We start from the raw sequence: 12,306 nt of genomic DNA on the forward strand, positions 1-12,306 counted from the left end.
GCGTGAAAACGTGAGACCAAGCGGGGAAGCCAATGTGGTTTTGTTTCGCGGCTTTTTGGGACTGATTTAACTCGCAAACTTGCGCTTTGAGACTATAGCAAACAAAAACAATGCCACCTGCGAAAAAGAGAGCTTCTGATGCTGATGGAAAGGCGCAAGCGAAGCGTCGAAAGAAGCAGAAGGATGATGAGTCCGATGGTTCAGATATCGATGGAGCCGGCGCAGATTTTGACAATGAACCAGATGAAGGCCCAGCCGATACAGAGTTTGTATGTGCTTATATTGAGCCTCTTTGTTTTCATTTGTTTTGCTTTATGACATATGACATGAGTATGAAGGTCTGTGTTAATCACAGCTTTTCTGCCAGGTTTGAGGAACGCGACGCGTCAGCGTTTAGTCTGGAAACTTAATTTTCTGAAGTCGAACGGTTGGCGTCGCAAGTTCCAGTTACCATCGCTGAGCATATGATCGATCAATAATTTAAGTTGACAGCACGGCTCGTTTTGTAGACTCGACGTGGTCTGGTCTTTCTTCAGAAATTGATGTTTAGCTTGCAGCCGCTTAGCAGCATTATCCTCAGAAGTGAATCTGGCGGCTTGTTTTGCTTTTTATCATCAGTCCAAATTGGAAACTGAATAGTGTCATTGTTTCAACGAATCCAGAAATCGGTTAAGGGGGAGAAACTGTTACCGAGATCACTCAACTTGCTTTGTTTTTCTTTCCCCTCAGAGTATCATCTGACATAAAATGGAGCATCCCAAACCACAGCCTTTTTAGTTTTCCCTTTCCCTCCTTCTCTTTTATTTTTTTTTTTTTAACAAGTGTGGATTTGTCTGCATAGTCAATGTGGAAGTTATCTTAGATTTTTTTTTTAAAGTAGCTGAGCAAGGTTCATAAGTAAACATCGTCATGTTTGTATCTATAGTCATTTTGCTATCTTTGTTTATTATACAGTGGATATTTTTAGCAGTCTTTTTTCTTTTTCATTGTAGTTGAATGTATTATTAGCAATAGGAAAGGTGTGTTCAAAGAATGTGTTAATAATATGAGTGTCAGTTTATTAAATGTTGAATCTTAGATATTTTTTTTTTTAAACAAAGAACACAGATCTTAGCATTCTATTTTGTGAAACACAGTTGACAACATATGCAAGACAGTTTTCAGAGATAGAGAGGGTATGTTGATGGTCTTTTTCACCCTCTCACCCTAGAATCACAAGTGGACGGGAAGTGCAAACCAGGTTCAACCAGTGCATTCATATTTTATGGAGTTGATAGAAGCGGGTTCAGTCAGTGCAGTCATACCAATCGGATTCTTAGAAAGAGGTTCACTCAGTAAAATCATTATGATTCTGTGGTCTTTTGGAGCTGGAACAGTGATCAGTGCAGTCATTTTGGGTACATGTGTCTTTTAAACAACTCTTTGTTTAAAAAAAAAAAATTGAAGTGCGAGTGCTGTTTTGGGGTGGCCCAGTTTGGCAGAACAGAAAAGAAAACTGGAAATTTTGTTTATGATTTATTTTGCACATGAGTGTACTATTATATTGAGAGTTGGGGGAAAGTATGTAGCTTTTTTCTTGCAAACCGTTAGCCCTGTATTGGGTTATTTGAGATTTTGAGCTGGAGATCAGCAAGATTGACTTTAATCCATCCTTTCCCAGCGTCAGGTATGCGTGGGTAATGGGAACAGTTGGCACTGCTTGAATAAAAGACAGTTTCATTGTGAGGTGTGTGTGGGTAAAGTTCTGTTTATGCATACGCTGGCCTTTTCTTCCCCTCTCAACTGTGCCAAGTCAGTGGTGTTATATTCACGCTGCTCATCTCATTTTCTTCATACCTGGCAACGCCCAGGCTCCCATTGACAGTGTCACATTTAGTTCCAGTGCTGGCAGCAATTTGATGGGAGTGATATGTGTTGGGTTGCATGCTGTCAGGCCATGTAGGAGATTCTGCATTGCTTGAGTCACTTCAGTGGACAATGGTATTCTGGAATGTTGTATTTTTACAACAGCACAAATAAGAGATTGAGAGCTGAAAAAGAATTGGGAAGGAAAAAAGTACTAGTCAATCTGAATTTCATCACAGGAGCTACTATGAGAGTTGGGGAGCTACCATGACTTACTAAGTTACTAGTTTGAGACTGCAAAGTCAGTTGGTGACATGGTTGTAGACTGTTCTTTTCTGTCAGTGTTTTGTTGTTGTCTGTCTCGATTGATTGGTTCTTCATTTTTCCCTTTTTTATGTTGTCCCTTTGTTTCTGTTTTGTTTATTTGTTTGGTTTTAATAAAGTTAATGATAATAGTTATGTACTTTTTAGCACTCGGAAAATGTGAGTTGTTTACTGCCAGTTTTGGTATGTTTGCCCCCCCCCCCCCCCCCCCCCCGCCCCCCCCCCATACACACACACACACACATTTTCTCTTCTCTTCCTCCCCCCCCCCCCCAGTTTTGCCCTTTCATCGGATTTTTTTCTTTCTTTCTGATTTTATGTCCAATTTGGGGTTGTGGTTTTACACCTTTATCTAATTTTCAATATGAATACAGGATTTTTTCCTGGTTGCCCTCCACATAGGGATTGGCTTCATGGCTTGACACTTCTTTTGACATTTCTTTTTAATATGCGTAGAAACTTGAATCTTTTCTGGTTATAGATATGATTGGTTTATGGTTTGATATTGTGTGATTTTTTTTTATTTATTCCCAATTATGGGATTATAGTTCAAATTGCTTTTCTCTTTCTTTTTTTTTTCATGTGTGTCTGTGCTTTTTTTGTTGAACGACAGTGTTGCAGAATTTGAAACTTGAATGACAAACTGTATGTTGTTGAAACTTAACTGACAAACTGTGTTGCTGACAAATTGCATGTTGTTGAAAATTGACTGACAGACTGTTATTGAACAGTTGTGTGTTGTTGAAACTCGACTGATGAATTGTGTTGATGAATGACCAACTGTGTGCAAGGTTAGGTCTCGTGTCTGTCATCGGTCGTTGATGCACACAATTTTGAAATGATCCATTGATGGGGCAAGCAGTCGGTCACTTGTTTCATTAAATTTGTGTAAAATTGGTCGTGTTGAAAGGGTTTTCGTAGTTTTCTCTAATTCTCGTGCAAAACATTTGCGATTGCAGTTTCTAACTCCGAAAAAATATAATCGTTACTTTTGTCGCTCTGCAGTACACATTGAGCAGACGAATGTTGTGAAAACCAAAAAACAAAAAGTTTGTGCCTATTCGGGAAAGGAAATGCAATATACTTGTGTTTCGTGAACTGCGGCAGAATACAGCACCAGTTTAGCTTTTTACTTTTCTGCCAGTCTCCTCGACTGAGGATGGCTTTGACACATGTAGAACATTTCGCCATTTCAAAATCATTGGCATAGTGGAACATGCTGCCGAAAGGAGCTGCCTGATGTCAAGAAAGATTGAATGAGTATTCAGAACGTAAGTAGTCTCTTTCTTTTATATTGAAATGTTTCCTCAGCAGCGTTGACAACTTGTGTGTTTATTTCGTTGATGTAATGTAGAAGTTTGGCACATTCAAGTAAAATTGAGATCCTACAAGATGCGCACAAGTGCACTTTTACATGCATGACCTTTTTTTCTTTTTTCTTTCTTTTTTTTTCTAAGTCATTTAGCAGCCATACTTTGTTTTCGGGATGTGATAGTGTTTCCCAGTTTACACATTCTGATATATAACATCTTTTGTAATGGATCTCCTTCATTTATGTACACAAGAATGGAATTAAACAGGTTGCCATGGCACTCGAGGAAATTAAAGATAAATGAGGATTTCCGCAAAGCAGCGTAAAGTGACTTGTTTAAAAAATGGTTTCAGACTAACACAAATGACAGTGACAGCCAGGTCCTTCAGCTATACTGCTGAAATTAAATTCACTTTCCTTTGTATTATTTGGAACCATAATGTGAGTCAGCATAGATCAGTGTTCCAGCATTGGACAAAAAGTTCAGTAATGACTGTTGTATTTTCCATGTGCATCATGACACAGCAAACATTAGCACATAGTTTCTACACACACACACACACACACACACACACACACACACACACACACACTCATAGTCATACAAACACACATATGATTATTTTTCACACACAGAGTGTGATGGACAAAGTACAAATTCAGTCACACATTTTGGGGTAGTGGGATGGCACGATGGGGACACCCGGAGCAGGAGTTTGTTTTTCTTGACCCAGTAATTTAGAAAATGACCCGTTGATTTTGTGGATAACCAGTCAGATTAGCCACGGTGTCCTGAACCAAACCTAAACTCTGCTGCATGTTGCTGACAAACTCGAAACTGTCGTTGAATGACAGTGTGTGTTGCTGACAAACGTGAATGACAAAAAGTGTATTGATGAATGACAAATGGTGGTGTATTGTTGAATGACAACCTGTGTTAAGTGACAAACTGTGTGTTGTTGAAACTTGAATGACAAACTTGAGAAATGGTACACATGTTGTTGGATGACAAATGGTGGTGTATTGTTGATTGACAAACGGTGTTTTGTTGAAACTTGAATGACAACCTGTGTTAAGTGACAAACTGTGTGTTGTTGAAACTTAATGACAAACTTGAGAAATGGTACACGTGTTGCTGGATGACAAATGGAGTGGTATTGAATGACAATGTTTTTGGATGACAAACTGTGTGTTTAACAACAGACTGTCTGTTGTAGAATGACAAATGAATGTTGTGGAATAACAAACTGTATGTTGTGGAATGACAAACTGTGTATTGTGAATAACAAATGTGCATTGTAGATTGAGAAACTGTGTGGAATAACAAATGACAAACGGTGTATTGTGAATGACAAATGTGCGTTGTGGATTGAGAAACTGTGTGGAATGACAAATGACAAACGGTGTATTGTGAATGACAAATGTGCGTTGTGGATTGAGAAACTGTGTGGAATGACAAACGGTGTATTGTGAATGACAAATGTGTGTTGTGGATTGAGAAACTGTGGAATGACAAAGTGTGTATTGTGAATAACAAATGTGTGTTGTGGATTGAGAAACTGTGTGGAATGACAGATTACAAACTGTGTATTGTGAATGACAAATGTGCGTTGTGGATTAAAAAACTGTGTGGAATGACAGACTGTGTATTGTGAATGACAAATGTGCGTTGTAGATTAAAACACTGTGTGGAATGACAAACTGCGTTGTTTACCAACAGAGGCTGGAGAGCCCGATGCTGATGGGGGAGCTGCTGTTCTGCGGTGGCACCAACTGGGATCTGATTGGACGTCGGGTTCTGCCCAAAGGAGGTTGGCTTTCTTTGGGCTTTCTTTCTTTTGTTTTCTTGTATTTAGATATTGGGGTAAACGCAACAAAATGATAGAGGTAACTGATACAGAACATGATGATCGGCATCAGAGCTTAAACAAAATATTGGGGGCAGGGGAGAAGAAGCATTCTAAACAGAATGAGGATGGTGTATATTGTGTGTGTGTGCATTGAAGAAAGAGAGAAATGGCAGTGATGTATGCTGTGTGTGTGTGTGCAGTAAAGACAAAGATAAATGACAACAATGTATATTGTGTGTGTGCATTGATGAAAGTGAGAAATGACAATGTTGTATATTGTGTGTGTGCATTGAAAAGAGGGAAATGATGACGAAAAATGTGTGTGTTCAGTGAAGAGCAAGAGAGATGACAACGATGTATATTGTGTGATTGCAGTGACGAGAAATGATGATGCGTGTGCAATGAAGAGATGACAGTGATGTGTGTTGTATGTGTGTAGTGAAGAAAGAGAAAAATGACGGTGATGTGTGTGTGTGTGTGCGCTGAAGAAAGATGACAATGATGTATGTTGTGTGTGTGGAGTGAGTTCATTTCACTTACTCAGAGGCATCAGTGTGTTCGGACAAATCCATATGCGCTACACCACAACTGCTAAGCAGATGCCTGACCAGTGGTGTAACCCAATGTGCTTAGTCTTGAGGGGGATGGGGTGGGGGAGTGTGTTGAGTGAAAAAAGAGAAATGATGTATGTTGTGTGTGTGTGTGCGCAGCGAAGAAAGAAACATTGACAGTGTGTGTTGTGTGTGCAGTGAACAAACAATGACAGTGTGTGTTGTGTGTGCAGTAAAGAAACATTGACAGTGTGTGTGTGCAGTGAAGAAAGAAACATGACAGTGTGTGTTGTGTGTGCAGTGAAGAAACATTGACAGTGTGTGTGTGTGCAGTGAAGAAACAATGACAGTGTGTTGCATGTGCAGTGAAGAAAGAAACATGACAGTGTGTGTGCAGTGAAGAAACATTGACTGTGTGTGTGTGTGCAGTGAAGAAAGAAACAATGACAGTGTGTTGCATGTGCAGTGAAGAAAGAAACATGACAGTGTGTGTGCAGTGAAGAAACATTGACAGTGTGTGTGTGTGCAGTGAAGAAAGAAACAATGACAGTGTGTTGCATGTGCAGTGAAGAAAGAAACATGACAGTGTGTGTGCAGTGAAGAAACATTGACAGTGTGTGTGTGTGTGTGTGCAGTGAAGAAACAATGACCGTGTGTGTTGTGTGTGCAGTGAAGAAACAAACAATGACAGTGTGTGTGTGTGTGCAGTGAAGAAACAGTGACAGTGTGTGTGTGTGTGCAGTGAAGAAACAATGACAGTGTGTGTGTGTGCAGTGAAGAAACAATGACAGTGTGTGTTGTGTGTGTGCAGTGAAGAAACATTGACTGTGTGTGTGTGTGCAGTGAAGAAACATTGACAGTGTGTGTGTGTGTGCAGTGAAGAAACAATGACAGTGTGTGTTGTGTGTGTGCAGTGAAGAAACATTGACTGTGTGTGTGTGTGCAGTGAAGAAACAGTGACAGTATGTGTGTGTGTGTGTGTGCAGTGAAGAAACAAACAGTGACAGTGTGTGTGTGTGCAGTGAAGAAACAGTGACAGTGTGTGTGTGTGTGCAGTGAAGAAACAATGACAGTGTGTGTGTGCAGTGAAGAAACAAACAATGACAGTGTGTGTGTGTGCAGTGAAGAAACAGTGACAGTGTGTGTGTGTGTGCAGTGAAGAAACAATGACAGTGTGTGTGTGTGCAGTGAAGAAACAATGACAGTGTGTGTTGTGTGTGTGCAGTGAAGAAACATTGACTGTGTGTGTGTGTGCAGTGAAGAAACAGTGACAGTATGTGTGTGTGTGTGTGTGTGTGTGCAGTGAAGAAACAAACAGTGACAGTGTGTGTGTGTGCAGTGAAGAAACAGTGACAGTGTGTGTGTGTGTGCAGTGAAGAAACAATGACAGTGTGTGTGTGCAGTGAAGAAACAAACAATGACAGTGTGTGTGTGTGCAGTGAAGAAACAGTGACAGTGTGTGTGTGTGTGCAGTGAAGAAACAATGACAGTGTGTGTGTGCAGTGAAGAAACAAACAATGACAGTGTGTGTGTGCAGTGAAGAAACATTGACAGTGTGTGTGTGTGTGCAGTGAAGAAACAATGACAGTGTGTGTGTGTGCAGTGAAGAAACATTGACAGTGTGTGTGTGTGTGCAGTGAAGAAACAATGACAGTGTGTGTGTGTGCAGTGAAGAAACATTGACAGTGTGTGTGTGTGCAGTGAAGAAACAAACAATGACAGTGTGTGTGTGTGCAGTGAAGAAACAAACAATGACAGTGTGTGTGTGCAGTGAAGAAACATTGACAGTGTGTGTGCAGTGAAGAAACAATGACAGTGTGTGTGTGTGTGCAGTTAACAATGACTGTGTGTGTGTGTGCAGTGAAGAAACAATGACAGTGTGTGTGTGTGTGTGCAGTGAAGAAACAGTGACAGTGTGTGTGTGTGTGTGCAGTGAAGAAACAATGACAGTGTGTTGTGTGTGTGCAGTGAAGAAACAATGACAGTGTGTGTGTGTGTGCAGTGAAGAAACAGTGACAGTGTGTGTGTGTGCAGTGAAGAAACAATGACAGTGTGTGTGTGTGTGCAGTGAAGAAACAATGACAGTGTGTGTGTGTGTGTGCAGTGAAGAAACATTGACAGTGTGTGTGCAGTGAAGAAACATTGACAGTGTGTGTGTGTGTGTGCAGTGAAGAAACAGTGACAGTGTGTGTGTGTGCAGTGAAGAAACAGTGACAGTGTGTGTGTGTGTGCAGTGAAGAAACAATGACAGTGTGTGTGTGTGTGCGTGTGCAGTGAAGAAACAGTGACAGTGTGTGTGCAGTGAAGAAACATTGACAGTGTGTGTGTGTGTGTGCAGTGAAGAAACAATGACAGTGTGTGTGTGTGCAGTGAAGAAACAATGACAGTGTGTGTGTGTGTGCAGTGAACAAACAATGACAGTGTGTTGTGTGTGTGCAGTGAAGAAACAATGACAGTGTGTGTGTGTGCAGTGAAGAAACAATGACAGTGTGTTGTGTGTGCAGTGAAGAAACAATGACAGTGTGTGTGTGTGTGCAGTGAAGAAACAGTGACAGTGTGTGTTGTGTGTGTGCAGTGAAGAAACATTGACAGTGTGTGTGCAGTGAAGAAACAATGACAGTGTGTGTGTGTGTGCAGTTAACAATGACTGTGTGTGTGTGTGCAGTGAAGAAACAATGACAGTGTGTGTGTGTGTGTGCAGTGAAGAAACAGTGACAGTGTGTGTGTGTGTGTGCAGTGAAGAAACAATGACAGTGTGTTGTGTGTGTGCAGTGAAGAAACAATGACAGTGTGTGTGTGTGTGCAGTGAAGAAACAGTGACAGTGTGTGTGTGTGCAGTGAAGAAACAATGACAGTGTGTGTGTGTGTGCAGTGAAGAAACAATGACAGTGTGTGTGTGTGTGTGCAGTGAAGAAACATTGACAGTGTGTGTGCAGTGAAGAAACATTGACAGTGTGTGTGTGTGTGTGCAGTGAAGAAACAGTGACAGTGTGTGTGTGTGCAGTGAAGAAACAGTGACAGTGTGTGTGTGTGTGCAGTGAAGAAACAATGACAGTGTGTGTGTGTGTGCGTGTGCAGTGAAGAAACAGTGACAGTGTGTGTGCAGTGAAGAAACATTGACAGTGTGTGTGTGTGTGTGCAGTGAAGAAACTGACAGTGTGTGTGTGTGCAGTGAAGAAACAATGACAGTGTGTGTGTGTGTGCAGTGAACAAACAATGACAGTGTGTTGTGTGTGTGCAGTGAAGAAACAATGACAGTGTGTGTGTGTGCAGTGAAGAAACAATGACAGTGTGTGTGTGTGCAGTGAAGAAACAATGACAGTGTGTGTGTGTGTGCAGTGAAGAAACAATGACAGTGTGTGTGTGTGTGCAGTGAAGAAACAATGACAGTGTGTGTGTGTGTGTGCAGTGAACAAACAATGACAGTGTGTTGTGTGTGTGCAGTGAAGAAACAATGACAGTGTGTGTGTGTGTGTGCAGTGAAGAAACAATGACAGTGTGTGTTGTGTGTGCAGTGAAGAAACAGTGACAGTGTGTGTGTGTGTGCAGTGAAGAAACATTGACAGTGTGTGTTGTGTGCAGTTAACAATGACAGTGTGTGTACGTGCAGTGAAGAAACAATGACAGTGTGTGTGTGTGCAATGAAGAAACAATGGCAGTGTGTTGTGTGTGCAATGAACAATGACAGTGTGTGTTGTGTGTGCAGTGAAGAAACAATGACAGTGTGTTGTGTGTGTGCAGTGAAGAAACAGTGACAGTGTGTGTTTGTGTGCAGAGAAGAAACAATGACAGTGTGTGTGTGTGTGCAGTGAACAGTGACAGTGTGTGTGTGTGTGTGCAGTGAACAATGACAGTGTGTGTGTGTGCAGTGAAGCCAGTGGGCGGCCCCAACCTGTGGGGACCGCACCGTGTGGGAGCTCTGGACGGAGTGAAGATCCGCAGTGTGGCCTCTGGCTGCAACGCCTGTCACTGTGTGGCCATCACTGAGGACGGCAAGGTGTACACATGGGGTCAGTGCTGTCTCTGTGTGGCTGTTGTGGGTGTGGCTGTTGTGTCAGTGTGGCTATGTATGTGTGGGTGTGGCTGTTGTGTGTGTGTGGGTGTGGCTGTTGTGTCAATGTGGCTATGTATGTGTGGGTGTGGCTGTTGTGTCAATGTGGCTATGTATGTGTGGGTGTGGCTGTTGTGTCAATGTGGCTATGTATGTGTGGGTGTGGCTGTTGTGTCAATGTGGCTATGTATGTGTGGGTGTGGCTGTTGTGTCAATGTGGCTATGTATGTGTGGGTGTGGCTGTTGTGTGTGTGGGTGTGGCTGCTGTGTATGTGTGGGTGTGGCTGTTGTGTGGGTGTGGCTGCTGTGTATGTGTGGGTGTGGCTGAATGCAGCTGCTGTGTATGTGTGGGTGTGGCTGAATGCAGCTGCTGTGTGTGTGTGGGTGTGGCTGAATGCAGCTGCTGTGTGTGTGTGGGTGTGGCTGAATGCAGCTGCTGTGTGTGTGGGTGTGGCTGAATGCAGCTGCTGTGTATGTGTGGGTGTGGCTGAATGCAGCTGCTGTGTGTGTGTGGATGTGGCTGTGCTGTGTGGGTGTGGGTGTGGCTGAATGCAGCTGCTGTGTGTGTGTGGGTGTGGCTGAATGCAGCTGCTGTGTGGGTGTGGGCGTGAGAAGTTTGGTGAAACAGCTGTGTCCAGCTGAGACATTCTTCTTCCCTCATGGGCTGCATCTCCCATGTTCACTCGTATGTACACAAGTGGGCTTTTACGTGTATGACTGTTTTCTTTGTTACCCCGCCATGTAGGCAGCCATACTCTGTGTTCGGGGGTGAGCTGAGACATAGTTCATACTGATCAGTTGTATACTGACCATGTCAGGTAGTTTTAATTTGTATGTTAGTGGTCTGCATGTGATAAAAATGCCCATATTTATGAATCAGTTTTGAATCCACTAAATTTGATTTAGGTGTCATTCACTGACTCTTTTGAATATTATTGCTCTGTACTTTCCAAAATCCTTTTGATTGGACACAGTTCACTTAAGTTTGGTACACTGATTAGCACTGATTTTGTCCTATCTGGACACTCCCTAGGAGCTGGTTCATTTGCTGAAAAAGGAATTAAATGCAACAGACATTTTCAAAAGATGTCGCCGTCATTTGCTAAGACTTAGAGAAAGTGTTATGAAATATAATAGGTAAGGGGTATTTATTTCAACTGCTGTCTTCACTACATCCTGTGTGTTTTTTGTACTCCTTTGCTGGGATGAAACCCATGGATTTGAACTCGAACCAACACCAACTAGTCTGTGGATACCATGGTTTGAATCCGAGGAGCATCGGATGGGTTGAGGGTGAAATCCACAACCACTGTCACAATATTATTAGTCCACAGTGTCACAATATTATGTGTGTGCGAAAGGTGTGTCCACTATCAATGTCATAATATTATTTGTGCTAAAGGTGTGTCCACTATCAATGTCATAATATTATTTGTGTGCTAAAGGTGTGTCCACCATCAGTGTCATAATATTATTTGTGCTAAAGGTGTGTCCACCATCAATGTCATAATATTATTTGTGCTAAAGGTGTGTCCACCATCAATGTCATAATATTATTTGTGCTAAAGGTGTGTCCACCATCAGTGTCATAATATTATTTGTGCTAAAGGTGTGTCCACTATCAATGTCATAATATTATTTGTGCTAAAGGTGTGTCCACCATCAATGTCATGATATTATTTGTGTGCTAAAGGTGTGTCCACTATCAATGTCATAATATTATTTGTGCTAAAGGTGTGTCCACCATCAGCTGAGTGGTTCCTTTCCCCTGTGGCAGGTCGTAACGAGAAGGGTCAGCTGGGTGTGTCAGACACCAACCGTCGCGATGTGCCCACCAAGGTGGACCTCCTCGACAATTTTAACATTGTGGCAGCGGCCTGTGGCAAAAATCACACACTCTTCTTGACAGGTGGGACAGTGTGTGTTGGTTTGTGTGCACTGTGTTGTGTAGAATGTGAATTCATGGGAAACTGATGTGGTCTTGGTCCCCCTTCTACAGTGAATCTGGTAGGTTCTGATTGAGCGTTAAGAAAGGATAGATTGTCATGCCTTTGTATTTTTCACTTATGCCACATGTGTGCCCACTTTCACACAGTGCATTATTTAGTTATGATGTTAATGTTATGATCACTTTGGTATAATGGTGTTTTTTGTTGTTTTTTCTTTTCCTCTCAGAAATATTTACTGTCGCTCAAGAACAATACAATACACCAGCCCTCATATACAGTATTAGGGTATATAACTGGTTACAGTGACAGAAAAGAATGATTGTTGGCATCACAGCTCCTGAACGCAGTAGCTATACCAGCCCTTAAATACAGTATTAGGGTATATAAATGGTAACACTAGCAGGAAAGAATGAATGTTGGCATC

The 12,306-nt window shown here is 41.9% G+C and overlaps 1 protein-coding gene across 1 annotated transcript in view; it reads left to right on the top strand.

Annotated features, from left to right (window-relative positions):
- The first annotated feature begins 28 nt into the window (after nt 1–28).
- The window catches only part of LOC143302045 (protein RCC2-like), a 34,573-nt gene continuing 22,295 nt past the window's right edge, over nt 29–12,306 (top strand). The window contains exons 1-4 of the mRNA XM_076616532.1: nt 29–269; nt 5,202–5,292; nt 9,752–9,892; nt 11,711–11,842. Of these exons, the coding sequence (XP_076472647.1) occupies nt 111–269; nt 5,202–5,292; nt 9,752–9,892; nt 11,711–11,842 (523 nt within the window). The 5' untranslated portion in view covers nt 29–110. The remainder of the gene's footprint in view (nt 270–5,201; nt 5,293–9,751; nt 9,893–11,710; nt 11,843–12,306) is intronic.

This window comes from Babylonia areolata, chromosome 28 (genome assembly GCF_041734735.1).
Source record: "Babylonia areolata isolate BAREFJ2019XMU chromosome 28, ASM4173473v1, whole genome shotgun sequence".
NCBI classification, from domain to species: domain Eukaryota; kingdom Metazoa; phylum Mollusca; class Gastropoda; order Neogastropoda; family Buccinidae; genus Babylonia; species Babylonia areolata.